This window comes from Ursus maritimus, unplaced genomic scaffold (assembly GCF_017311325.1).
Source record: "Ursus maritimus isolate PB19 unplaced genomic scaffold, ASM1731132v1 scaffold_2, whole genome shotgun sequence".
NCBI classification, from domain to species: Eukaryota; Metazoa; Chordata; class Mammalia; order Carnivora; family Ursidae; genus Ursus; species Ursus maritimus.
In genome coordinates, this window is record NW_024424452.1 from 39,151,803 (window position 1) to 39,174,942 (window position 23,140).

Here is a 23,140-nt window from a genome sequence, read left to right on the forward strand (position 1 = left end):
GGCCCCCCACCCGCGCGCACCTGGATCGGTAGGTCGCAGAGCAGCGGGTCCTGCACGACCATGGCGAGACCCTCCTGGAACACGTCCACCGCCTCGGAGTGAGGCAAGGCCTCCTCTTCGTCCTCATCGTCCTCGGGCCGCACGGCCGCCTCCGCCTCTGCGGGCTCCAGAGCGCCTCCCGCTCCCGCGCTGCCCCCGCACCGCAGCTGCGCGCACGCAACCGAGACGGGGACCGCAGCTCCGCCACGGGGAGGGGGAGGGGGGGCCTGCCACGAGGACCAATGAGAAGCTCGAGGCCGTCTGCCGCAGTGGTTGCTGGGAGCGCGAAACCGGCCTGTGCATTGGCCGGCCGGGGGGGTGGGGCGGCTGCCCGGACCAATGGAAGCTCGAGGCGGGCCTAGCGCGCAGCCCGGCGGCCGCAGGGGTTGCCGGGAGCCTGCGGGGCCGCGTCGGTGCTATGCTGCTCTTCTGCCCAGGCTGCGGGAATGGGCTGATCGTGGAGGAGGGACAGCGCTGCCACCGTTTCGCCTGCAACACCTGCCCCTACGTGCACAACATCACCCGCAAGGTGCGGCCCGCCAGCCCCGAGTCCGCCTCCGCCCGTCGGCTACAGGGTGCACCTGGGATGGGCCGTTTGTCCGTCCGCGATGCCGCCCCCTCGGGCTCCGCCCGGTCGTCTCCCCCGCGCTGCGGTCCTAACCTCGCCCTGGGGCTCCCGGCCCCGCGCGCGCTCCCTGCGCTGCGTTCATGGCAGCGGCCCAAGGGGTCAAGTCCGTCCTCTGCGCGGAAAACCTCAGCAGCTGCCCCGCGCACTCCCGGGACACCAGCCTCCCCACGACCTTGCGTGTCGGGTGGCGAGTTCCAGTGCACGCGTCGTCCCCAGTCTCCATCGCGCACGTGCCCCTGCTGCCGGGGCCTTTGCACACGCGGGCTGCTCGGTGTACTTTTCCCCTGGGTAGCCGTGCCCCTCGTTGGTCCTGTCTTTACTTAAATGATGGCTCGGTTTAAAACTTCAGCTCCTCCCCCCATTTTATCCGTCTTCCCTGTTTTATTTTATTTTTTCCATAGAACTCATTACCTTCCAGTATACTGTGCGACTTACTTACGTGCTTTATCAGTACTGGGACGTAAGGTTTAGGAGGGCAGGGATTTTCTGTTTTGTTGCCTCTTATGTTCTGATCCGAACGTAGGATGTAGTGGATGTTCAATACGTGAATAATGCTTTCGGTATTATAACTTTTGTTCCCATAATAATCTGTGTTTGTTAGCACGCTTCTGCTTTTTAGAAGTAGATAACTTCTTCATGTTTGCATACTACTCCACCATAATGCTGTGTTTGGGGAGTTTAGGATCTGAAACTGAGGGAAGAGTGAACTCTTAGGTAACCCTGAAATTTCAACGATATTTGGCGAAACTTGGGGAGAAAGCCAAGTGTGATGTCCTTTGAAAGCTCTGGCTGGGCCCTCCAGCCAAGTGGTGCTCTTTGGCTTTAGTTGTGTTTCTCTCATCTCGGGTAATCTAGCACCCTAGAAGTGTGGGAGAAGGGGAGGGTCCCACCTGCCAGGTTTTCCTTCCTGCTCTTGGTGTGTCATCCAGTCCTTGAAGAGATCTCACTGCTGTGTCGTCACTGTACTGAAATGAAGTTGTCAGACACCGCCCTGAGCGGCTGTGCAAGACTGCCTCTGTGAGGGAGAGCAGCAGCAGCTGAATTCTGCACATAGCTCTTATTTTATTTTTTTTATCAGAAAAGCAAGGATAGATGCCTCAAAGTCTGGGAAAGGAGTACAAAGGGATGGCAAGTATCTTGAAGCCATAAAGCAGGCCTGCACCCTCCCCGACATGTAGACACGCAGGGAGGCAGACATGGGATAAGGGAGGAGTGGGATGTTTCTGCTAGTCATCGCCAGGCGCAGGAAGAGAGACCTACGCTTGCATCCTTTAAAAGTTCCTAACCTATGCCCTGCTTGTGGGAATCATGGGATCCTGCTTGTACCAGGCTGTTGCGATCAGTAGCCCGAGAACAGGAACGCTGCTGACATTTCGCCTGCTTCCACACTTACTCCTTAGGGTTTACAGTACATTTTCTTTCTTTTTTACTTTTTTAAAGCGGTTTTATTTATTTGAAATAGAGTGAGCATGAGCATGGGGAGGAGGAGCAGAGGGAGAGGGAGAAGCAGGCTCCCCAGTGAGCAGGGAGCCCGATGCGGGACTCGATCCCAGGACCCTGGGATCATGACCTGAGCCGAAGGCAGACGCTTCACCCACTGAGCCCCCCAGGTGCCTCTACAACACATTTTCTAAGAATGACTGCACACTGCTGAATCTTCCTCTTTTGGGCAGCATCCTAAACCTGGATTCTTTAAATTCCAGTGGTGAGTCCTGCTCTGTGAGAGTAGAAACTTTGGAATCTTTAAATGTCCCTTCGGTGTGTGTTGAAGGAAGTAAGTCTTGGTGGACGGTGCGGTTTGGTGGCCCGGGTTTGTACTCTCTGCTTCCTTGGAGCCTGAAGACCTGCTGTTGTTTGTTAGGTAACAAACCGGAAGTACCCCAAGCTGAAGGAAGTGGATGATGTGCTTGGTGGAGCGGCTGCCTGGGAGAATGTTGACTCCACCGCAGGTGAGAAGGAGCCTTTTCTGTGAACTGCGCTGTGGAGAAGTGTGAGGCTGCAGGGTCTGAGTCTGTGATGCACTCTGAGGAAGGGAGCTTCCAAAAATAGAAAGTCTGTGTATTTTTCCCTTAGACAGACAATATTGGCACAAGCCCAGAGTTGTACAGGCTTGGCTTAGGGTCTCAAAGTGACCACCTAACATTTTACGACCTTGGTGGCCTCCCTTGCCCTCTCTGCGGCTATTCCGTATTCACTGAATGTGAGAGCGTGAAGTGAGTCAGACAGCATTTGGCATCCAGTGCGCTCCGCAGGTGGTAGCTATGATGATAGCAACAGTGACAGGAGTCACAAAAGTCAGAGCCTCAGGAAAACAATATGATCTGTGTGTTCGGGTGTAGATTTTTAAAAGTTAATGCCAGAGAGCATTCAGGTGTTGATTTCAAGTCTCGTTTCATATCTGAAAGAGGTAGACATGACCGAGGAGGGGCAGAGGAGAGCCCTACACACAGCGGTCCAGCGTGGAGGAAGAGCCAGTGCAGGGTGATCTTTTTTCCCTATAGAATAACGTCCAAATCTGATATGGTAAAATTAGCATTGGCAAATTTGCTTAAAAAAAAAAAAAAAAAAGAATTGTGTACCTAATGTTCAAAATGGTGTTTGAGAGTGTTTGAAGGTGTTACTGAGACTAGGGTCAGTTTCTCAAAGTGACGTCACTTTGCCTTGAGGCACCTTGTAAAGGTGCGGGATGTATGGTGAGATATTCGTAAGAACAGCCTGGGGAACTGCTGCCAAAATGGATACCTAAATTTAAAGGGAAGTGGATTCATTGTCCACTGGGGGCTTCTCTGGGAGGGTGAGAGGGCCCAAGTGATGGAAATGCACTGAGAAGCATCTGCAGGGACTGGACCCCATAATGCACAGGGTAGCCATAAGTCACTTTCCTTGTTAGGTGTTCAGCCAGTCTTCAAGCAGATTTGAGAAGAAAAATGGGACCCGGGGAGGGGAGCTGGCGTGTTCTCCAGGTCTCCTCGATTCCCTCAGTGTGAGAGCATAGTGGGAATGATGCCACTAATTGTAGCCTTAAATCATAGTACAGGTACCCTAGGCAAGGGATGCCATGTGAGTGGGGCCACGGGAGGGTCTTTGCTGCCTTTCCATAGCACCTACTTCTAGCAGGTATGTTTGCTCATGAGCGTCTTTTTATTTTTTTATTTTTTTAATAATGCGGGTTACTTGTTTTTCCTCGTTGCCAGAGCCGTGTCCTAAATGCGAACACCCTCGTGCCTATTTCATGCAGCTTCAGACCCGCTCTGCAGATGAGCCAATGACCACCTTCTACAAATGCTGCAATGCTCAGTGTGGGCACCGCTGGAGGGACTAGGGCCGGCAGGCCCAGCCGTGTCAGTGTCTGCTTACCTTGTTCCCCAGGCTGGATTCCCAGCCAGGAGTGTGAACTGTTGGTCCGGAAGCATCTTTGCTGGTGTGGCAAAAAGCTAACCCCTTCAGGGGAGCTGGCCAGGGTGCCAGCAAATGAAGGCCATCTGGCAGTCAGTGGATGAGCTCATTTATGTCCAGCCAGACGGCGTGTGCGGAGTGAGCGTCCTCTGTTTAATGGCCTGCTTGTCGATCTTGTATGTGTATTGGCTAATTGACATTCTCTCACCATCACGCTTCTTAAATAAGTACCCCGTTTGCACAACTAATAAAGTAAAATTTTATAATGTAGTAAATCGGATGTCCCTAAGTATTTAACCGTAAATTGTAAACTTATTTTATCACCATCTATTCTGAATATTTAATTAAAATGGAAAGTCTAATACTGCTTTTTCAGTTTTTATTTTTTGTCAAGAAGTGTGTTTTATTTTCATTAATCATACAAATAATTTGCTCTAATATCCCAGGGCACACTGGAGAATTTGGCAGTCAGCCTGGGGGTCCCCTCAGAGACCCGCAGGCTGGTGGCATCGGCACGGGGTGCCTGGGTCCACGCTGCAGCTTGTCACTCCTGTCCATCTTGCAGGTAGCTCTTCTTCCTCCACATCACAACTGGGGTGTCTCGAAGATGACGAGAGTGGGGAATCCCCTAGGTTCTTAGGAAATTTCACTCCACTTCTCCTGCTCAGTGGTCTCTGGTTGGCAGGGTGTTCTTATCCAGCATCTCCATTTTCTCCAGCTTGGCCTTCTCGAACCTGGCGATTTCCCCCGTGTCCAGCTTCTGCCATTTTCTTAAAGCAGTCTGTGGAGTTCTGCTCTGAGTCCAGTGCCTGGTCCTCCCACTTGTGTTGCTGCAGTGAGAGACCACTCTTCAGTGTTGTAAGTGCTTTGAGAAGTAGACCTCAGGCTACTGCCACACCTAGGGCTCTCCAGTCACAGCATTGCTAATAACATGGATTTCAGTTCTTATTTCCTAGGGTTGCAATAAATGTATTAGACAGAAGGTGTTTCTATTTTTTTCCTTCATCTTTTCACTTGCAAAAGAGAAAGGACATCCCAGACTAGAGGGAGGCAGGATGGTAGTTTGTGGACGGCTTGGTTTCTTGCTCAGGACCTCAGACTTAAGTTTCCAAATCTCTTTTTTTTTTTTTTAAATATTTTATTTATTTATTTGACAGAGAGACAGCCAGGGAGAGAGGGAACACAAGCAGGGGGAGTGGGAGAGGAAGAAGCAGGCTCCCAGTGGAGGAGCCTGATGTGGGGCTCGATCCTGGAACGCTGGGATCACGCCCTGAGCCGAAGGCAGACGCTTAGCGACTGCCCTACCCAGGCGCCCCTTAAGTTTCCAAATCTCTTAATAATGAAGTCTTACTCATGAAATCATGGGATGTGAATTCATACCTTTGATACAGATGTGTACATTTTTGAGACTTGGTTCTTTTCCAGAAATGACTAATCCTGAACTTTGACACAATGGTGGTTTTTGTTTTGTTTTATTTTAAGTAGGCTCCACGCTGGAGCCCAGTGCAGGGCTTGAACTCATGACCCTGAGATCGAGAGTCCCGTGCTTCACTGACTGAGCCACCCAGGAGCCCCCACATGATGGCTCTCGTTTTGCCATAACACGGAGTCCAGGTCCTGAGCCCATCATCTCTAACTGGTTATTTTCCAAAATAGTGTGTCCTGGGTATACTGATGAGATTTTGTGGTGTTGCCTTTGGTGGCTTCTATTTATGCCATCAGTTTTTGTGTTTTGTGTTTTATGTAGTTTTCCATCAGTTGTATTTCCTCAGATCTGCGCTGTTTGCTGTTGGGTCCATGGGGAAGACGGTGCGCTCCGAAGTTAGCCTGCACGTCTGCGTAGCTGGGAGCCCTCAGTCAAATTGCTGAGCCTCTGCCTTCATTTCCTCATGTGTGAAGTGATAATAGTCAATTTCAGGGGTTTACAGACTTTTTCTGTAAAGGGCCAGATAGTAAATATCTTAGGCTTTGTGGGTCAAGAGTCAAAATCTCGGAAAACAAACTTACCACCAGTTTTCTAAAGACAAAATTCAAAATGTAATCGTCGTAATTGAGTATAGCATTTTGTAATGGGGATCTAATGAAAAGAATGGGTATCGTTTTGCTTAACTGGGGTTCAAAGTTAGCATTTCTTGTTATCAAAATAGATCGCAAATACTTGTTAACGCTGGAAGCGCAGGAGAGCGAATGAAGGTAACTGTTGACATTACCAGTACACCGAGTAGAGCTGATACTGATGAGACCTGCAGCTCACTTCCACAAAGAGTTTGTTGTAACACGTGCTGGCAGGTTCCAGTCCGTGGTCTACTCAGGGGTTTCTCTCCTGCAGTTGTTGGGTGTTCTGTGCGGACCGTGCGTGCGTACAGCCCAGCTCAGCGCTGAGGCATTGACTTTTCGGAGGAATAGTTGAGCAATCTCAGTAACGTCGGTGGATTCGTCCAGATTCGAGGGAGATCACTTCGAATCATTTGCCTCATTTCTGATTGGTTTGATGTTGCTCCCCGTGTCCTTAGCTGTGTGAACTGTTCTCCAAAAGGCTGAGAGTCGTACATTTTTTTCTCTGGACACACTTCTTCAGCTGCTGCAGTTACGCACAAGTCACCATCAGTAAGAGGCTTTCCTGGCTTGGTTAACAAATGAGCCGCTCAGAAATTTAATTTGGTCGCTTCATTTTCGTATTTAAGTTTTTTGAAGAAAGTCTGTGCCATGTTGAGATAGGCCAGTGACTGTGCTGACAATGCTGACCTACCGAAGTGTCATTGCATAGTAGACGTTCCTTTGCCAGCCAATCTGATGACGCAGTCGTCCACACTGTGCCTTAGAAGGGTGATGCGGGGTCCACCCTGATTGTTTGGTCATAATGGGTATGCACTGGTAATAGGTTAAGCGAAAAAAAATGTATATATTTATACGGCTGCTTCATGTTCAGGACTGACAATCCTAGTGATTTTCTAGGACTCCCCCTGGCTCCCGTCACCCAGGAAGGGCACGACATTGACTTTCACAGATGTCCTCTCTTATTTTCTTTTCCTGCAGTGTTACGATGTATTTTTTTTAGATACTGTTTTTCTCTTACCTATTTTCCTTTTGGTTCTTTTTTATAGTGTGTATCTCTCCTCCCATACTTCCTGTTTCTTCCTTGGGAACGTATTTTCTTTTATAACTTGGAGCATAGAGTAGCTCCTTTAAACCCCGTGCTGGTTCCAGCACCTGTGTCCCGGGAGTCCGTGTCCATCAGTTACCTTTCCTGTGACGTGCGGGTCACCGAGTTCTGGTTCTTCATATGTCTAATACTCTTGGATTTATCTTGGAAATTGTGAATGATATAGACTGTAGATACTGGATTCTGTTACGTTTTTCTGGAGAGTGTTGATTTTTTATTTATATTTAAAGCAGGCTGTAAACCCTGTGTCTCTGATGTGAGCGGCAGCTGAAACTTCTGTTCAGGTTTGTAACCTTGGCTGTGCACGTGGAGTTCACGAGCATCCAGAGATTTTGCTAGAGTTGGTTTGTTTGTTTGTTTGTTTTGGGGGGCTAGAGTTAGGTGTAGAATTTGGTGCTCTCTCCCCTTCCAGGGTTTCCTCCCTTTCCAGCCTTTGTGGTCTCCACTGGAGGGGTCATGGTGTGGATGGTGTGGTCTGATGGACTTAAGGTAGTAAATTCTAGTTTCGGCAAGGTGGGAGGGACCCTGTCAGAGAGAAGGAAACTCTCTAGAGAGGCTCCAGTCAGTATAGATGTACGTGCTTGTAACTGGTAAGGTGGGGGCCAAGCTGATTGAAATTTAAATATTAGAAAGATGCGTGGGGGTGCCTGGGTGGCTCCGTCTGACTCTTGATTTCGGCTTAGCTCATGATCTCAGGATTGTGAGATCACGCCCCACGGCGGGCTCTGCACTGGGCGTGAGCCTGTTTAAGATTCAATCTCTCCCTCTCCCTCTGCCCCTCCCCACCTCAAAAAAAAAAAATAGATGTGTGATTTATGTTTCTGTCCGTTCCTAAGGTGTTTCATGGGCTTAAACTTTGGATTTCGTCTCTGTGGGTCCTGGTTGTTCTGAATCCAGGGCTGCAGCTCTGGTCCCCTAACCCTAACCCGAGATGTTCTGGTGTGCAGGGCACACACATGGCCCTGAAATGTGACCTTATTTGGTACCCGAAGCACATACAGCCAATAAGTAAATGAAAAGATGCATATCTTCACTAATAACCAGTGAAGTATAAACGAAAGCTACATTGAAATATGTTTGCCTGTCAGATAGGCAAAGATTCAAAAGACTGATAAGGAACACTGTTGGTGACAGGCATTCTCAAACTTCTGGTGGGAGTAGAAGTCGGTACGTTTTTGGAGTGCCACTTGGTAATATCAGTATTTTAAAATGCTGAACCTTATTTTTTTTAGTTATTATTTTTTAAATAAATTTAGATTTTATTTATTTGTCAGAGCGCGCTTGCGCAAGCAGGGGGAGTGGCAGGCAGAAGGAGAGGGAGAAGCAGGCTCCCCACTGAGCAGGGACCCCGAAGCGGGGCTTGATCCCCGGACCCTGGGATCATGACCAGAGCCAAAGGCAGACACTTAACTGACCGAACCCCCCAGGTGGCGCAGTAAAATGCTGAACTTTAGACCCCACAGTTCCACAGGTGCTCACTCTGGTGAGTAAAGATCCATGCCCAGAACCGTTCACTACCTTTCTTTAAGATTGCATACATGCACAGGAAATTAACATAATGTTACATGGTGTATCTCAAAAAGTAAAAATACCGTTTCCAGGCAGCAATCCAAATGTCCATCTGCAGGGTTATTGAGCCATGGGAAGTGCTGCCATTAGAGGCACAAAGCAGGTCTTTATGTGCAGACCTAGAAGGATGTCGAAAATAGCCAGGGGAACAAGGAGTCTGCAAAGCTCAGCACAGTATGAGTCCGTTAAAAATACACATTTGTTTGTGCTTTTTCTTTGTCTGGAAGGACTTGTGCCTGACTCCTTACAGAGGCTCCCTCTGGGGCGGGAGGAAGGGGACCCCTTTATCATTTGTTCTTGTTCCGTTGAGGGCGCGTCACTTTTGTGTCATCCCATCTTCTAACCCCCGGGTTTAGGGTTCGTGGTGGTGGTTGTCTCTCCAACCCCGCTTGGGACAGCTGCTCTGCTCTGCGTTGTGGTTTCAGATGTGGGCGGCCTGTGTGAGCCCGCCCGTGGGAGGCTCACGTCACGGCTCGCTGCAGTTATATCTCGAATCAGGCCGAAAGGCTCTGCTGCAAAGACAGGAACGGTCACCTCCAGGCCTGGAGGGTTGGGGGCCCCTCAGACTTGCCATGGGACCCAGTAGATGCGTCTGGGAAGGTGAGTCTGACAGTCAAGTCAGCCTGAGCTGATGACACAGAGGGCAGACGGCCTGCCATCCCTGGGCCCCGGGAAGCGCCTGGGGATGAACCTTGGAAGCGCTCAGGAGCATTACCCTGGTCTTACCTCCTCTAGTGTCCTGGTCTTGGGTGTCTCCCAGAGACAGCACGTTGGCGGTATTTGCTGCAGAATGACAGGCTGTCACTTCCAGGCCTGAGTACTGCTGGGCAGAGGGAAGGGTACTGAGTTTGTTAGGCAGAGTTTTTCGGTGTGGAAGAGATAGGGCTTGTTCTGGGCCAGACGGTCTGAGCTGTGGTGGCCACGAGTGGAGTTGAGGTCCAGGTCCTGGGGGTTGGCAAAACCCCTTCAAACCCCCATGTCCTTGGGGGGGCCTTTGGGCAGAAGAGGAGTCAGAGTCTGGGGATTCCCCCTTGGAGCTGTGGGCGGGCAGCAGGTGAGGGTGGGATCCCGGAAGGAAGGTCAACTCGGCCCAGCAGAGGAAGGGGAGGTGAGGGTTTGTATTCAAGTCATGTCCCAGAGCCCCCTTCCCAGGGGTCTGAAGCATTAACACCATCTAGAGGCAAGGCCAGCATCTGTAGGGAGGTTCAGGATGCGTTTCTTTTCCTGTTGGGGCAGGTGCAGGTCTCGCCCTGGAAGAGCCTGGTGTAAAGAGGCAGCATAGCAGTGAGCGTTGCTGACATGGCTGCAAAGGGCTCTGAGGGGGTCTCTGGGCAGAGGAGGTCAGTTCCCGGGGGCTCTGAGGGGGTCTCTGGGCAGAGGAGGTGCAGGAAGAGCAGGTGCACCATTCTCCCCCCTTTTGTCCCCGGCCCCCTAGAACTGTGTCAGCACCCTTGTTCTAGACCTTTCTTACGGGCCTTTCCTGAGCTGACTGGCCTCGCTTGGGGGCGTCTGCTCTGGCCAGAGACACTGGGGGGCTCAGGAGGGTTTCGTGAAGGAGGAGGCACTTGGTACAGAAGGAAGTCAGGCAGAGGGAACAGTGTGAGGTGAATCAGACCTGCAGGGGACCCACCCCGTCTGTCTCTGTCCCTCTGACCTCCATCCTCAGTTCTCTGCTGCCCCGGGGGCCCTCCCCGTCCATGTCTTTGTCCACCCGAGGCGCGTCTGGGCCCAGCTTGTCCATCTCCACAGCTCTAGCCTGGTGTCTCCGTGGCGCCCAGACGTGCGCCTTCCAGATGCGGCCGCCTCTCCTGCTCACCCCTCTCCGACAGCGTGTGGAAGGTGCTCCCTGGGCCACCTCACCCCTCCCCCAGCCTTCTCTGCACCTTGTCTGTACTCACCCCATCTGGCCTTCCTGCGTCTGCCTCTCCCGCCCGCCATCAGCATCACTGTAGGAAGCTCGGTCTTTAAGTCCTTTCTGCCAACACTATCGGCAGTTCCCACCAGGGCTGGAGTTGCCCGTGTGCACTTGTGCGGCCTAGAGGTGGGGTGGGGACCCAGAGTGGGTCCTGGCCCTGGGAGCTCCTGCTTCCATTTCCAGCCCCACTTTTTATCACAATCTCTGTGTCCTCATGTATCTGGTTCTTGGGAGCCAGGGTCTGAATTTCTTCCTCCTTCCCCAGCAGAGAGAAGCAAGTGCTAGATAAGCGTCCATTGAAATAGCAACCTCCGTTCCTCTGGAGGGAACTTAATGGATATCACTCCATTCAAAATACAGTCTGTGTAAGAGGGGACAGTAAGTCAATGCCGTCGTTGGCGTGAAGCCAACCTGGAGGGCGTGTGACAAAGGCACCCTTCTCTGGCCGGAATCCCTGGCGGCAGGTGACTCCTCAGGGTGTGAAGGCCTGTGTCTCTCTGGAGATCTGCCCCTGGGTGTGGCAGTGTGTGTGGGCTCTGATGCAGGGGTCCGGCCGCAAGGCAGCCCGTGACTTCGTGGTGGGCCAGGAAACCAGGGCAGGAAAGCTGTGAGGCCCCAGCGGTCAGACCTCCTGTCCAGACCTTGACCCCGAGGTCATGGAGGAGATGGGTCCTGAGAAGGGACCAGAGTGCTCGTGGGCTGAAGGCAGTATCCACAGACCTGAGGGGGTGGGGGAGTGCTGGGTGGTGGTATCAGTCACGTTCCCTAGTAGGACTGTCCAAAGGGGAGACCCTGGCTTCCCTCCTCCTGCTCTGACAGCCATCCTGCGGGATGGTCTAGTGTTGTCTGAGCTATGATGAGGTCTCCCTGGTGTCATCCCAGTGCCTGTTCCAGGACCAGGGAGTATATGGATGGGGGTTTCTAGACCACCTGGCCTAGCGTCTGTTGCCAAGGATGTGGGTACCCCCAAGGAAAGACAGACCGGGGTGCCCTGGGCGAGGTGGGGAGCTCCCAGGCTTCTGTGGCACCTGGTTGGACATGTGCCAAGAACACAGGTGCCAGGTGCCAGGTGTTGGGCAAGTTGCTGCTGTCCCTGGTCTTGGCTTCCACACCTTGGGGAAGGTGGTGGCCCGCCCTGCCCAGCTCACTGGGTAGACACAGAAGCGTTCTCTGTGGGGAGAGTGCTCAGAGGAGAAGCGGCTCCCCAGAGTGGGTCCAGGCCCCAGAGCAGCCCAGAGGAGTCTGCTGCTCCCCCAGAGTGGGTCCTGGCCCTGGGAGCTCTCAGGGGTCGCTGCCCTGGGGCCTGCCAGCTTAGAGCCGCCCCGCCCCATGCTCTCGTTCCATCTGCTGTGGATGGTCTGTGGCAGGGCTGGCCCGACTCTGCACATACAGAGGGGTCCCTCCACCCAGAGCCTGGGTCAGCTCTCAGCTGGGAGGTGGCAGCTGTGCCTCAGCCCCCCCAGATCTTGGTGCTCACTGTGACTCTGTCGTCGTACACCCTGACCGGGGGCTGTTGTCAGTCTGCTCCCTCGTCTCTACGCCATCGCTGCCCAGGAGGGCACAGGTGCTGCTGGGGGACAGTCGCTACAGCCTCCTGTGCTGTGGCTGCTGGTGGGGCCAGGTGACAAGGGCGCAGTCTTCCCGAGCGTGGGCGTTCACAGGGGTCTGTCCTGGGGGGACACGGAGAGGCTGCTGGGGTGTTGGGGTGCTGTCTGCTGCCTGAGTGTGTGCGGGCTCCTCGAGGGCTGACGTGCTGTGGTCTGCGAGCATGTCTGCTGCTCTTTGCCTCCTTATCACCCATCAGGCTCACATAACCAGGCCGGCCCTGCTTCCTGCGGAGGGACTATCGGCGCACCATCTGGAGCTACAAATGGGGTGATAGGGCGTCAACGGCCTCCCCACAGCCAGGCACTTCCTAACACCCAGCCGCTCTGTCTCCAGCTAACGTCCGGTCCCCCGGGCTCCTGTGGCTCAGCTGGCACTCCAGCACCGAGAGCCTGGCTCTCCTGAGGTGCTGTCCTTCGCAGGGCAGGTCGCTCAAACAGAGGTGCAGCCGACAGGGCTCAGGGAGCGCCCCGTGTTGCACAGACACCCCCCCCATCCTCCTCCGTAGTCCCAGGTCAGAACACTGGTACGGGTCTTTGTGGAAGGACCCAGCGGGGATGGAGGGTGTGTTGATGCTGGCTGCGCGAGCCGCCGCAAAGCATTTCTCCTCCTTGGGACTCCGCTTGCTTGTCTGTAAATAGGGACAGTCTCTCTACCTCCGTTACAGGGCTGCTGTGGGAACTCAGACGTAGGACGCGGGCCGCACCGTCGGCACATGGTCACCGTGACCCTGCCTCCCTTGCGTGGCGGGACCCGGGCCCAGCGACCCGGGGCTGTGCTGGCGGCGGACGCCCATCCCAGAGAGGAGGCTTCTAGGCGGACACAGGCACAGAGCTGGCTCCAGGTCCAGACCCCATCCGGAGATCTGGGTTTGAGGGCACCGTGCTATCCGCTGTGGCCTTACAGCTCTTTCTGAGCTTCAGCTTCTTAGTACAGCTCAGGCAGTGGTGCCCAATGCCTGATGTGGGACTTGGGGAGGGACAGGCGGTGAGCCGCTCAGAGCTCTCAACGAGGGGCATGCCCCATGGGGAGCAGCCCTCACGGGGAGGATCCCACGGGGGTGCTCTCAGCCCAGTCCCTTGCAGGGTGGGCCTTGGAGCGCGAGGCCCTGATGCGAGAGCTGAGCACCTGGCTGCTGGTCTGCACCTGCATCGTCAGTCGGGTCGGCTTGGGAGTCTCCGTCCAGGAGGAAGGAGGAGGTGAGGGCCGGGCACCAGTGTCTGTGTGAGGTGGGTTGGCGGAGAGCTTGCGGCGCAGGGCTGGCGTCTGTCTCACTGCACGGGGAAGGGCTTGGCTGGAATGGTGCTGGGGCCTGTCCTCCGGGGACCAGCCTGGAAGTCATTCCCACCCATGCCCCACGGGTCAGAGCCCATCACCTCCCCGCCCTGCCCTTGATGCCTTCTCCTGGGATCCTTGTTGGGGGACTGCCCTGTCGCGGTGTCAGCGGCAGGTCCTACCCCTGCCCTGAAGCTGCCGCGGTGCGCTCCACACCATCGCTGTTCCCAGGGCCCGGGGCTGGATCTTTCACCTGCCTCAGTAACAACATCGTGAGGATTGACTGCCGCTGGTCTGCCCCAGAGCTGGGCCGTGGTCCCAGTCCCTGGCTCCTCTTTACCAGGTGAGGCTGGAGGGCCAGGCTGCACGAGGCCATGAGGGTGGGGTCCCCATGGGAGCAGCAGGAAGGGCTGGGCAGGTGCAGTGGCCCCTTTGCGCCGACACACACCCTTTCCAGCAACGACGTGCCGGGCAGCAAGCACAGATGTGTCTTCCGGGCCAGTGAGTGCACTGTGGTGCTGCCACCCGAGGAGGTGCTCGTGCCTTCCGACAACTTCACCGTCACTTTCCACCGTTACGTCTCTGGGAAGGAGCAGGTCAGCCTGGTGGACCCACACTACCTGCCCCGGAGACATGGTGAGGCCTGGTCTGGGTGCCTTGACAGGGAACATCCTGGCTTCGTGGGGGTTGGGGGGCAAGGTCCCCTTGCCCTTAACCTCCATGGCCCCGTGAAAGATCTCTGTCCCGACCCAGAGAGAGCTGGGGCTAGGAGCAGGCTGGGCCCCTGGGAGGGGAGGGCCCACTGCTTCCTGGAGAGGCACGGCTTTGGAGGAAGGTGAAGATTCAGGGCTTCGAGTTGGGGCGAGGGTACAACTTGAGTCACTTGAAATGCACGTTAGTCATCGCATGAAGGACTCTGGTAAGACACTGGGAAGCACTTCCAGCAGCAGCTTGTGAAGGAAGAGGCAGGCGACATTTGAAACACCCTGTCTGGCTGCAGGGGCTGGAGGAACTCATTGTCATCTTGTCCCACCTGGGGCCTCCCTGGGAGACGGCACCAGGGAGGAGACCGAGACCTCCTGGGAGGGCCTTGGCCATGCCCTCCTGCCCCACAGCATCTTTCAGACCCCCCAGTCCTGGGCATGCTGACCACAGACCATATGTAGCCTCACTCTCTTTCAGTGAAGTTGGACCCTCCCTCTGGCTTACAGAGCAATGTCAGCTCTGACTACTGTGTCCTGACCTGGAGCGTCAGTCCTGCCTTGGAGCCCCTGACCTCCGTCCTCAGCTACGAGCTGGCCTTCAAGAAGCAGGAAGAGGCCTGGGAGGTAATGCTGGGCTGACTCCTCCAGGGGCCTCTATCTCCTGGGAGCAGCAGCTCAGGGCCACCCGTCCTCCCACAGGGGAAGATGTCAGCTTGGACTAACTGAGGAGGGGCGTGCTCAGAGCCAGGGGCGTGACTGTGCCCACGTGTGTTTGTATGCGAGTGTGCCGGTGGTGCATGAGTACATGTGCTTGTATATGTGAGTGTGCACAGGGTATGCCCATGTAGAGGAGTGTGTGAGTGCAGCGAGCATGTGTGTGTGTGCACCTGCGTCAGTGTGCAGGGGGTAGAGGAGTGTAAGTGTGTGCTCTCGGGCCTGTGGCGTGCACGGGTACCTGTGCCCACGTGCGTGGGTATGGGGGGGTGTGTGTGTGTACGATCTGGAGGGCTGACGGACCCTGTCCCACCCTCGGCCCTACAGCAGGCCCGGCACAGGGATCACATCGTCGGGGTGACCCGGCTCACCCTCGAAGCTGTCGAACTGGACCCCGGTTCCCACTATGAGGCCCGGCTGCGGGTCCAGATGGCCGCCCCGGAGGATGACATGATGGAGGAGCTGCGCTATGAGGGCCAGTGGAGCGAATGGAGCCAGTCAGCCTGCTTCCCCGCTCCCCAGAGCCCTGCCCGAGGTGGGGGTCTCCTCCCAGAGGGCCTCTCCTCCCTCGTGTGTCACACCGTCCCCCCCCCCTCTTGGACCCCCTCAGGGAGGGGGTCGTGCCCCAGTTGGCCACCCTCCCCTGGAGATCTGAGATTTTTGAGGAGGAAACAAACGCCTGCCAAGCGTTGGGCTTCTTGGAACCTGTAGTTATTGTCCGTCACTGGGAGTGAGTGTGGCTGGGGGCGGCTCACCAGGCCTCTGCTTCCATCTCTGGAGCTTGGACATGGTCTCGGCTCCCTGGGGAGGGCTGGGCTGACCCTTGTGACCTGCTAGGAAGGTGACTGACCCGGATGACCTTGCGGATGGAGGAGGTGAGGCCTAGGAGTAGGTGACTCATTTAGCGGGTGTGACACAACCCCTGTGGCCAAAGAGAAAATTTCCACTGTGGCCCAGGGCACTCCTGCGGGGCTTCGCCATGTGGATTTGGAAGAACGTCCTGGTGCCAGGGAGGCTCACAACCCTGGGCCCTTCCTGCCCACAGGCTCCCTGTTCTCACATTGGGGGCAGCCCGACAGCAGCATCCTTGTGGCTGTGCCTGTCTTTCTGCTGCTGACCAGCCTGACCTACCTCATGTTCAAGCTTTCGCCCAGGTCAGTAGCCAAGGGGTGCGTGTGCCTGTCTGTGAATGTGGTCGTGTGTGCGTGTGGGGGTGTGTGGTAGGTGGGGTATCCTGGGCCAAACCCACCGTCCCTCCCTGCCATCTGGTCCTGGATGGGGTGGGGGGTTTGAAGCCTCTGCCCTGGACCTGTGGAGAGTTCCCCAGTTGTCAGGTGTGTTGGGAGCAGTAGGGCCCCAAGGAGGCTCAGAGGAATCCAGATTCTCCAGGACTGAGCTGCCCAGGATCCTCATCTCTTGCCTCTGGAGGTGCTCTGTGCTTTGCTGATTTTTAAACACCTTCTGTGAAAATGTAGTTTGGGGTCTCTGCTGTGCTCAGGACCCCGGTGAGTGCCACAGAGAACAAAACAGACGCAGGGCCCACTTGGAGTAAATCGTCACCCATGTCAGGTTGTAGGAGGGGGCCCAGAGGAGACTGACCAGGTGTGCACTGGCAGCAGAAAGGATGAGAGGAAGTTGGACCGAGGGAGCGGGGTGGGGTGTGGGTGGGGATTTTGGAGGGGTGGGGAGGTGAGGGAGGAGATGCTGGGCACACTTGACACGGAGCATGTGAATCAGGGTGCGACAAGGTCTGGTTTGTGTTTGGAGGATAGATTTTGGTGGGACGAGGGGATGGGGAGGACCCGCCGGGAGGCCAGTGGTGGTGTCCAGAGGGTGGCGATTTGGTTGGAGGGAACTGCCAGGCCTTAGGAAGAGAAGCCGAGGGGGCAGATGAGACAGGACCTGGGGACCTGGAGGGGCCGCTTCCTCCCCCTGGGAAGCTGGTGAGGCTGATTGGGACCCGTTGTGTTGGAGCCCTGGGCCACATCCTCGTGGGCGGGCCCGTGGGTCTGTTGCTCAGGGAGGAGTCAGGTGGGGCGGGGAGCTGCCTCCCTTCGCCAGTGGCGCAGTTGTGGTTCCTGGAGGCGCCAGCTCCCTCTGTGGGACGAGGATACAGCGGTCACCCTGTAGCCTTAAACCCACCATCGCAGTTCACCCCGTAAAGGACGCCTGTCTTGGTGGAAGTGAGTTCTATGGGATCATTAGCCCGGGAGGCCGCAGGGCCAGGTGCTGGGTTTGGAGAACCTGCGAGAACAGGTTTGGATCCAACAAGAGGCGAGAAGGCAGGCAGCACAGATGAGGCAGGCGGCCTCTGGCTGGAAGGGAGTGAAGCTCCCACAGGGACCTCATGCCTCCTGGAGCTGGGCCTCGGAGGACCCTCCTTGGGTGTGCAGAGGCCCCAGCTGTCCTCTCCTGGCCTCAGGGTGAAGAGAAGCTTCTCCCAGAATGTGCCCTCTCCAGTGGCGTTCTTCCAGTCCCTCTACAGTGTGCACAACGGGGACTTCCAGGTGCGCGCACAGCCCGCGGCAGGGGTTGGGGGCAGGGCTGGGGTTACCCACCTGTCTGGCCTGCCCAGGATGTGGGCTTTGGGTGAGAGTTGGGGGCTAGTTTGGGGGCCTTTGTCAGTGCTTTGAGCTTTTTTGGTGTACGTAGTGGGTTTAATTTTACACGCTGTGTCTCAAATGCGTCAAAACAAGTAGCTTTATTCGGTCTTGCGGGTTTCTTTTTCTTTTGGGGTAGCAGCCCCTGTGAGGTCAACGGTCATGTTATAGTGCAAACTACGGCGGTGTCCGTAGCTGCCGTGTGTCTCGTCCTGGCGGCTTCTCTGAGGGTGTCTTTGGGGAGGGTCTGGTGCTTGTGCTGTCCTCAGGGCCCTCTGTGGTCTGTGGGCTACTGCTCTAGTGGCCACTGTGGAGTGCCCGGCCCCTCCTCGTTCCCATGGTGGCATGCTGGCACCTATGGCCTCTGAGCCCAGTCCACATTTCCCCCTTTGTGGTGCCCTGGTGGGCCCCACCCGGAGGGTCTTCGCATCAGAGCCCCCCCTTCCCACTGGCCTGATGGCTCCTGCCCCCTGGGTGGGGAGAAGCTCCAGCGGGCGGTCTCGGGTTCCCCACTGCCGGCGGAGGATGGGACGGGATGCTTTCTGGGTTCCTTCCCGGATCCCCCTGCCATTGCTGGGCTTCCCTCCGCCTCCCCCGGGTGTCTCTCAAAAGGGAGCCCGGAAAAAAAATTGAAAAAGGGAGCCCAGGTTTCAAGATTGTTGTCCAAAAGTATAACTCAAAGCTTAAAGCTGATCATTTTGTCCTTGGTGGAGGCCACCTCCTTCTCCCAGGCAGTCACTGTCAGAACCCCTAGGTGATCGTCCTGGAGTGTGTCATCGGGGCCACAGGCACCCAGTGCTCCTCTGTAGACCCAGGTCACCGGCCGGGTTATTTAGAGCCCCGGGTGCTGGTCTGTTAGCCATGGGTCATCTCTCTAGGGATCAGGGCAGATACAGAGGGTGAGGTACGTGTGGTCCACTGGGTGGTGGTTCCTGGTCCCACCTAGGAAATCCTTTCCTTTGGGAGGTGGGGACCTCCTGTGGCTCCATGGAGAGGTCCGGGTCTGCCGCCCTCAGCCCAGAGGTGTCGTTCCCAGCAGCGTCTCCCAGGGTGCGTGTGTGCGTGCGAGCGTGAGTGTGTGTGCGTGAGTGTGTGTGCGTGCGTGCGAGCGTGTGTGTGTGTGTGTGTGTTTGCTCAGTCTCTGTAGCTGATGGGAGTGTGTGGAGCAGCAACCAGGGATGTTCTCTGTCCTCGGCACCTGTCAGCACCTGTACCCTGTTTCAGGCTGCTGTGAGCACCGGGCAGGGAGGTGGGGGATTGCTGAGGGTCCTGAAGGGACTCGGGGTCCTGGGCTGAGGGTGGGCTGGCCCATGGGGGGAAAGATAGAAGGTTGCAAGCACAGTCGTTGCTTGGACTCTGGTGAGGACGTCAGGAGAGCTTCCTGGAGGAGGAAGGGAGGCTGCTTCCAGGGAGAGTCCTGAACAAGCTGCCTGAGCCCTTCCCAACCCCTCCCGCCATGCTCTCTGTTCTAGACCTGGATAGGGGCCCACAGAACTGGTCTGCTGCCGAGCCAGGACTGCGCCGGTTCCCCACGAGGAGCCTCGGAGTCTAGTGTCCGGGAGGCCATTGAGTGGCTGACCTATGACCCAGTGGATCCCTGTCAGTCCGTGGTCCTGGAGGAAGAGCGGGAGGGCCCTGGCACCGGCCTCCCAGAAGCTGTGCTGCTAGGGGGGCATGTGGTCCAGGGAGGGCAGCCACCTGCCTACCTGCCACAGGAGGACTGGGTCCCCGCGAGCCCCAACAGGCCAGCTCCCCCACGCTCAGATTGCAGCAGTGGTGACTACTGGGCCCTGGGCTGCCCCGGGGGGTGGTACCCCTCCACCTTCCCAGGAAACACACGGAGCTCTGGGCCCAGCCCAGCTTTGGCCTGTGACCTTTCTTGGGACCAGCAGAGCCTGGATGCCTGGCAAGGAAGTGGGCCTGTGGGAGTCGGTCACAGTGAGAGGCAGGTCCCTGCTGCACAGATCCCGTGAGGACCTCAGGGCCTTCTCTTCGCTCCTACCCTTTGCAGTCACCGGGTTGGATCTAGAACCCTGACTTGGCCAGCTGCAGGTTCTCTGAGAATGGAGACCCTGCACAGACACCCCGACTGGATGGAGGCAGGAAGGCAGGTGACCCCTCCTGCTTCCCCTCCCCTCCCCTCAGCAATCCACTGCCCAGCCCCCACTCCCTGGCCCACCACTTCCTTCCCTGCTCTCTGGCTCCATCAGGCCCCTCAGAGAAAGGGGGTGTTAGCCCCACAGCCTGTTCTGCCCTCACCCCCTTAAAGGGCCATCTTGCTCCCAGCAGACACAGATGAGGTGGTGCTGTGACCTCTTTCCCTGCCTTCCTGGGGTTACCTCTCCTACTGAGGTGACAAGAACTGGCTGCTGGCTGGGAGAGGGGCCCAGAGCAGGTGCAGGGGGCTGGGGTCTGTCTATTCTTGGGCTTTGGGAGGTGGGAGGTGTGGATGTTTGAAAGGGAGGACCAGATGGAGGCCGGTCCCTCTCTGGGTGCCCAGACGGAGAGGGCGCCTCTCCGTGGGGCTCTGGGGACCCCTGTGGTCTGCACAGAAAAAAGCACTTGTGTCCCCAGGCTCCCAAAGGCAAAGGCCCCCTCTGCCTCAGACAGGCATCCCCCACCCCTCTGTGTGCCTGTGGAGCCCCCGGGGTTTTGTGGGGAGCCTCAGCGGAGCCAGATCGTGGTCAGCAGCGGTGAGGCAGGACCCAGAAAGTATTTTTAGCATGTAGAGCGTGGGAGGGGTGTGGACGGAAGTGAGGTGCAGGCATCTTCAGTGCTAACCGAGGGTTAAAAAAAGTAGCGTTGACTCCACTTCCTGGAGCCCACCCCCGGGGAGCCCTGGGCTGGGGTATTATAGCAGCATCCTGTGGCTCCTGGGGCTTCACGGGGAACCTAGGCCACCTGCGTGTGACCAGTGACCCCCACAGCTGGGACGCCTCTTTTGTGTGGCCAGAGACACCGTCCCTGTGAGTCACACAATTTCTCTTCGTGGCACCCAGAGACCTGGCTTTGGGCTGGAGCTTGAGCGTGCAGCCCCTCGGAGGCTGTGTGATGGCAGCTGAGCCACGCCTGCCCCTTCAGCCCGTGGGACCAACAGTACCTTGTTGTGCTGCTGTGAGTTCACCCGAGCGAGTCGCCTGCCCAGCTCCGTGCCCAGGAAATGCCAGCCTCCCCGTTTTGAGATGAGACAACCCTTGGAAACCGTGTGCCGAGGTCCGCTATACAGCAGAGCCAGCTTTGAAGACCTTGGGATGAGGACGTTGCAGAGCACTGGGCAGTGAAGGAGTGGAGAGCAGGTGACCGGGAACTGAAATCCTGATGTGGCTGGTGTCTCGAGGAGCTGGGTGCCTGGCGAGGCTGCAGCTCAAGTGTCCACCATGTGGCTAGCAGGGCTGTGGAGGGCCCGGAAGGCCAGATTGAGGGCAGTGAGGGAAGGGGACTCTCCCTGGTGAGGGAGGGTGTGCAATGGCTTCTCTTCCTCTGTTTTGTCTCTGTTTGTTTTTTGTTTGTTTTTTAAGATTTTTTAATTTTAAGTCATCTCTACACCCAACATTGGCCTTGAACCCACGACCCCAAGATCAAGGGTCCCATGCTCCAACTGAACCAGCCCCCTTTCTTTGTTTTTCAGTGTGGTGAAATTCACATAATGTAACCATAACTCTTTTAAAGTGTGTAATTCGGTGACATTTAGTACATGCATAATATGGTCCAACTGTCCCTACTCCCAGAGGAAATCCCCTTCCCGTTAAGTGGTCATTCCCCACTGGGCCCTCTGTGTGCGCTGTCCTGTGCAGCCCCTGGCCTACTCCCTTTCTCTGTGGACTCACCTCTTCTGAGCACGTTGTATGCATGGAGTCATTCCCTCCACATAGCGCTTGGGAGTTTCACCCACTTTGCCGTATCAGCACCCAGCCCTGATGTGGCTGAGTGTGATTCCACTGTGTGCATGGACCCCTTCCGGGCGGCATTCGGGTGGTTTCCCCTTTTTCTCTGTTGCGAGCGGCGCTGCCGTGAACATTCACGTGAAAGTTTTTGTTTCAATACCTGCTTTCTTTGTTTTTGTGTATGTTCCTAGGAGTGGAATCGCTAGATCATATGGTAACTGAATGTTTACAGTTTTTGAGCAACCGCCAAACCGTTCTCCACAGTGACGTCACGTTTCCATCAGTAATGTACTCACGCTCCAGTTTCTCCACACCCTCACCAAGTATCGTTAGTGTCCTTTAAAAAAATTTTTTTTTGTTTTGTTTTTTAAGTTTCTTGAAGTAGTCTCTACACTCGGCGTGGGGCTTGAACTCATGACCCTGAGATCAAGAGTCCCATGCCCGGGGCTCCTGGGTGGCGCACTTAGTTAAGTGTCCGACTCTTGGTTTGGCTCAGGTCATGATCCTGGGGCCGTGCGATCCAGTCCCGTGTCAGACTCTGCCCTCGTCACGGTCTGCTTGGGATTCTCTCTTCCTCTCCCTCTGCCCCTCCCACTTGTTCTCTTTCTCTCTAAACTTAGTAAATACACTCTTAAAAAAAGAAAAAAAAACAGAGTCACATGCTCTTCTGAGTGAGCCAGCCAGGGGCCCCTTACATCTCCATTCTGACCGGTATAAAGTGGCACCTCAGTGTGATTTCGACTTGCATTTCCCGCGTGGTCGGTGATGGTGAGCATCGTTTCATGTGCTATTTTTGCCTATTTCTTAATCGAGTTGCTTGTCCTTGTGTTGTTGAGTCGGAGTTCTTTTTAGATTCTGGATACTAAACTCACAGCAGGTGTTCCATTCCCAAATAGTTTCTTAAATTCTGCATGGTGTTTGGTGTCATACACCATAGATCGTTGCCTAATCCAACCCCAACAAACACATGAAAAGATGCTTAACCTCCTTAGACATCAGGGGAATGAAAATGAAAAGCACAGTGAGATGCCCCTTCACACCCACGAAAATGGCTGTTATCTAAAAAATGGAAGCTAGTTTTAGTAAGGATGTGAAGAAATTGGAACTCTTGTGCACTGAGATGGGAAATGATAGCAGTGACGGTTACACAGCAATGTGGCTATTCACTTAAAAATGGTGAAAATGGTAATTTTATGTTATGTATATCTTACCATAATTTTAAAAATAAAAACTAATGAATGGAAAATTGAGTGTTATGTATATATTATCACACCGTCAAAAAAATCTCCCTAAGAACTGGTCCTGAAAGAGTGACATATGTGATGGAGGAAGACCCTTGTCCCTGAGAGTGAGAAGGACTTTTCTCATGGACACGGCTACTCGAGACCAGACTTATGCACACACACCTAGCAGACCTCCCCCAGCAGAGGGGAACACGTCCCCCGTGCCCACCAGCATCTCTCCTTTTAGCACCCTACTTTCCTGGTCAAGTCACCCCACAAACCACTCTCAATCACTGCTGTTTGCCATCTCTAGAATTCCTCCTTCCCCAGTGTCACGCACATGGAATTGTCCAGTATGTAGTTTATTCAGATCGTCTTCCGTCATTCGTAACATGCATGGAAGAATCATCCATGTCTTGGCGTGG

At 55.4% G+C, this 23,140-nt stretch overlaps 2 protein-coding genes across 4 annotated transcripts; both read left to right on the forward strand.

The window, feature by feature from the left end:
• The first annotated feature begins 394 nt into the window (after nt 1-394).
• On the forward strand, nt 395-4,422 carry POLR3K (RNA polymerase III subunit K). Its single transcript, XM_008696680.2, has 3 exons — nt 395-568; nt 2,529-2,616; nt 3,862-4,422. Exons 1-3 carry the CDS (start codon nt 458-460, stop codon nt 3,987-3,989), a joined length of 327 nt encoding a protein of 108 aa, XP_008694902.1. The 5' UTR covers nt 395-457; the 3' UTR covers nt 3,990-4,422.
• Nucleotides 4,423-8,615: 4,193 nt separating this feature from the next.
• Nucleotides 8,616-22,733, forward strand: IL9R (interleukin 9 receptor). Of its 3 annotated transcripts, XM_040635660.1 has the most exons (11): nt 8,616-9,395; nt 13,401-13,514; nt 13,822-13,933; nt 14,048-14,226; nt 14,773-14,918; nt 15,336-15,543; nt 16,054-16,162; nt 17,431-17,515; nt 19,081-19,719; nt 20,608-20,904; nt 21,684-22,733. In XM_040635660.1, exons 1-9 carry the CDS (start codon nt 9,221-9,223, stop codon nt 19,579-19,581), a joined length of 1,629 nt encoding a protein of 542 aa, XP_040491594.1. In that variant the 5' UTR covers nt 8,616-9,220; the 3' UTR covers nt 19,582-19,719; nt 20,608-20,904; nt 21,684-22,733. The 3 variants fall into 3 exon arrangements, with proteins under 3 accessions (XP_040491594.1, XP_040491593.1, XP_040491595.1); XM_040635659.1 differs by having other exon boundaries at nt 20,608-22,733; XM_040635661.1 differs by having other exon boundaries at nt 15,339-15,543; nt 20,608-22,733.
• The last annotated feature ends 407 nt before the right edge of the window (nt 22,734-23,140 follow it).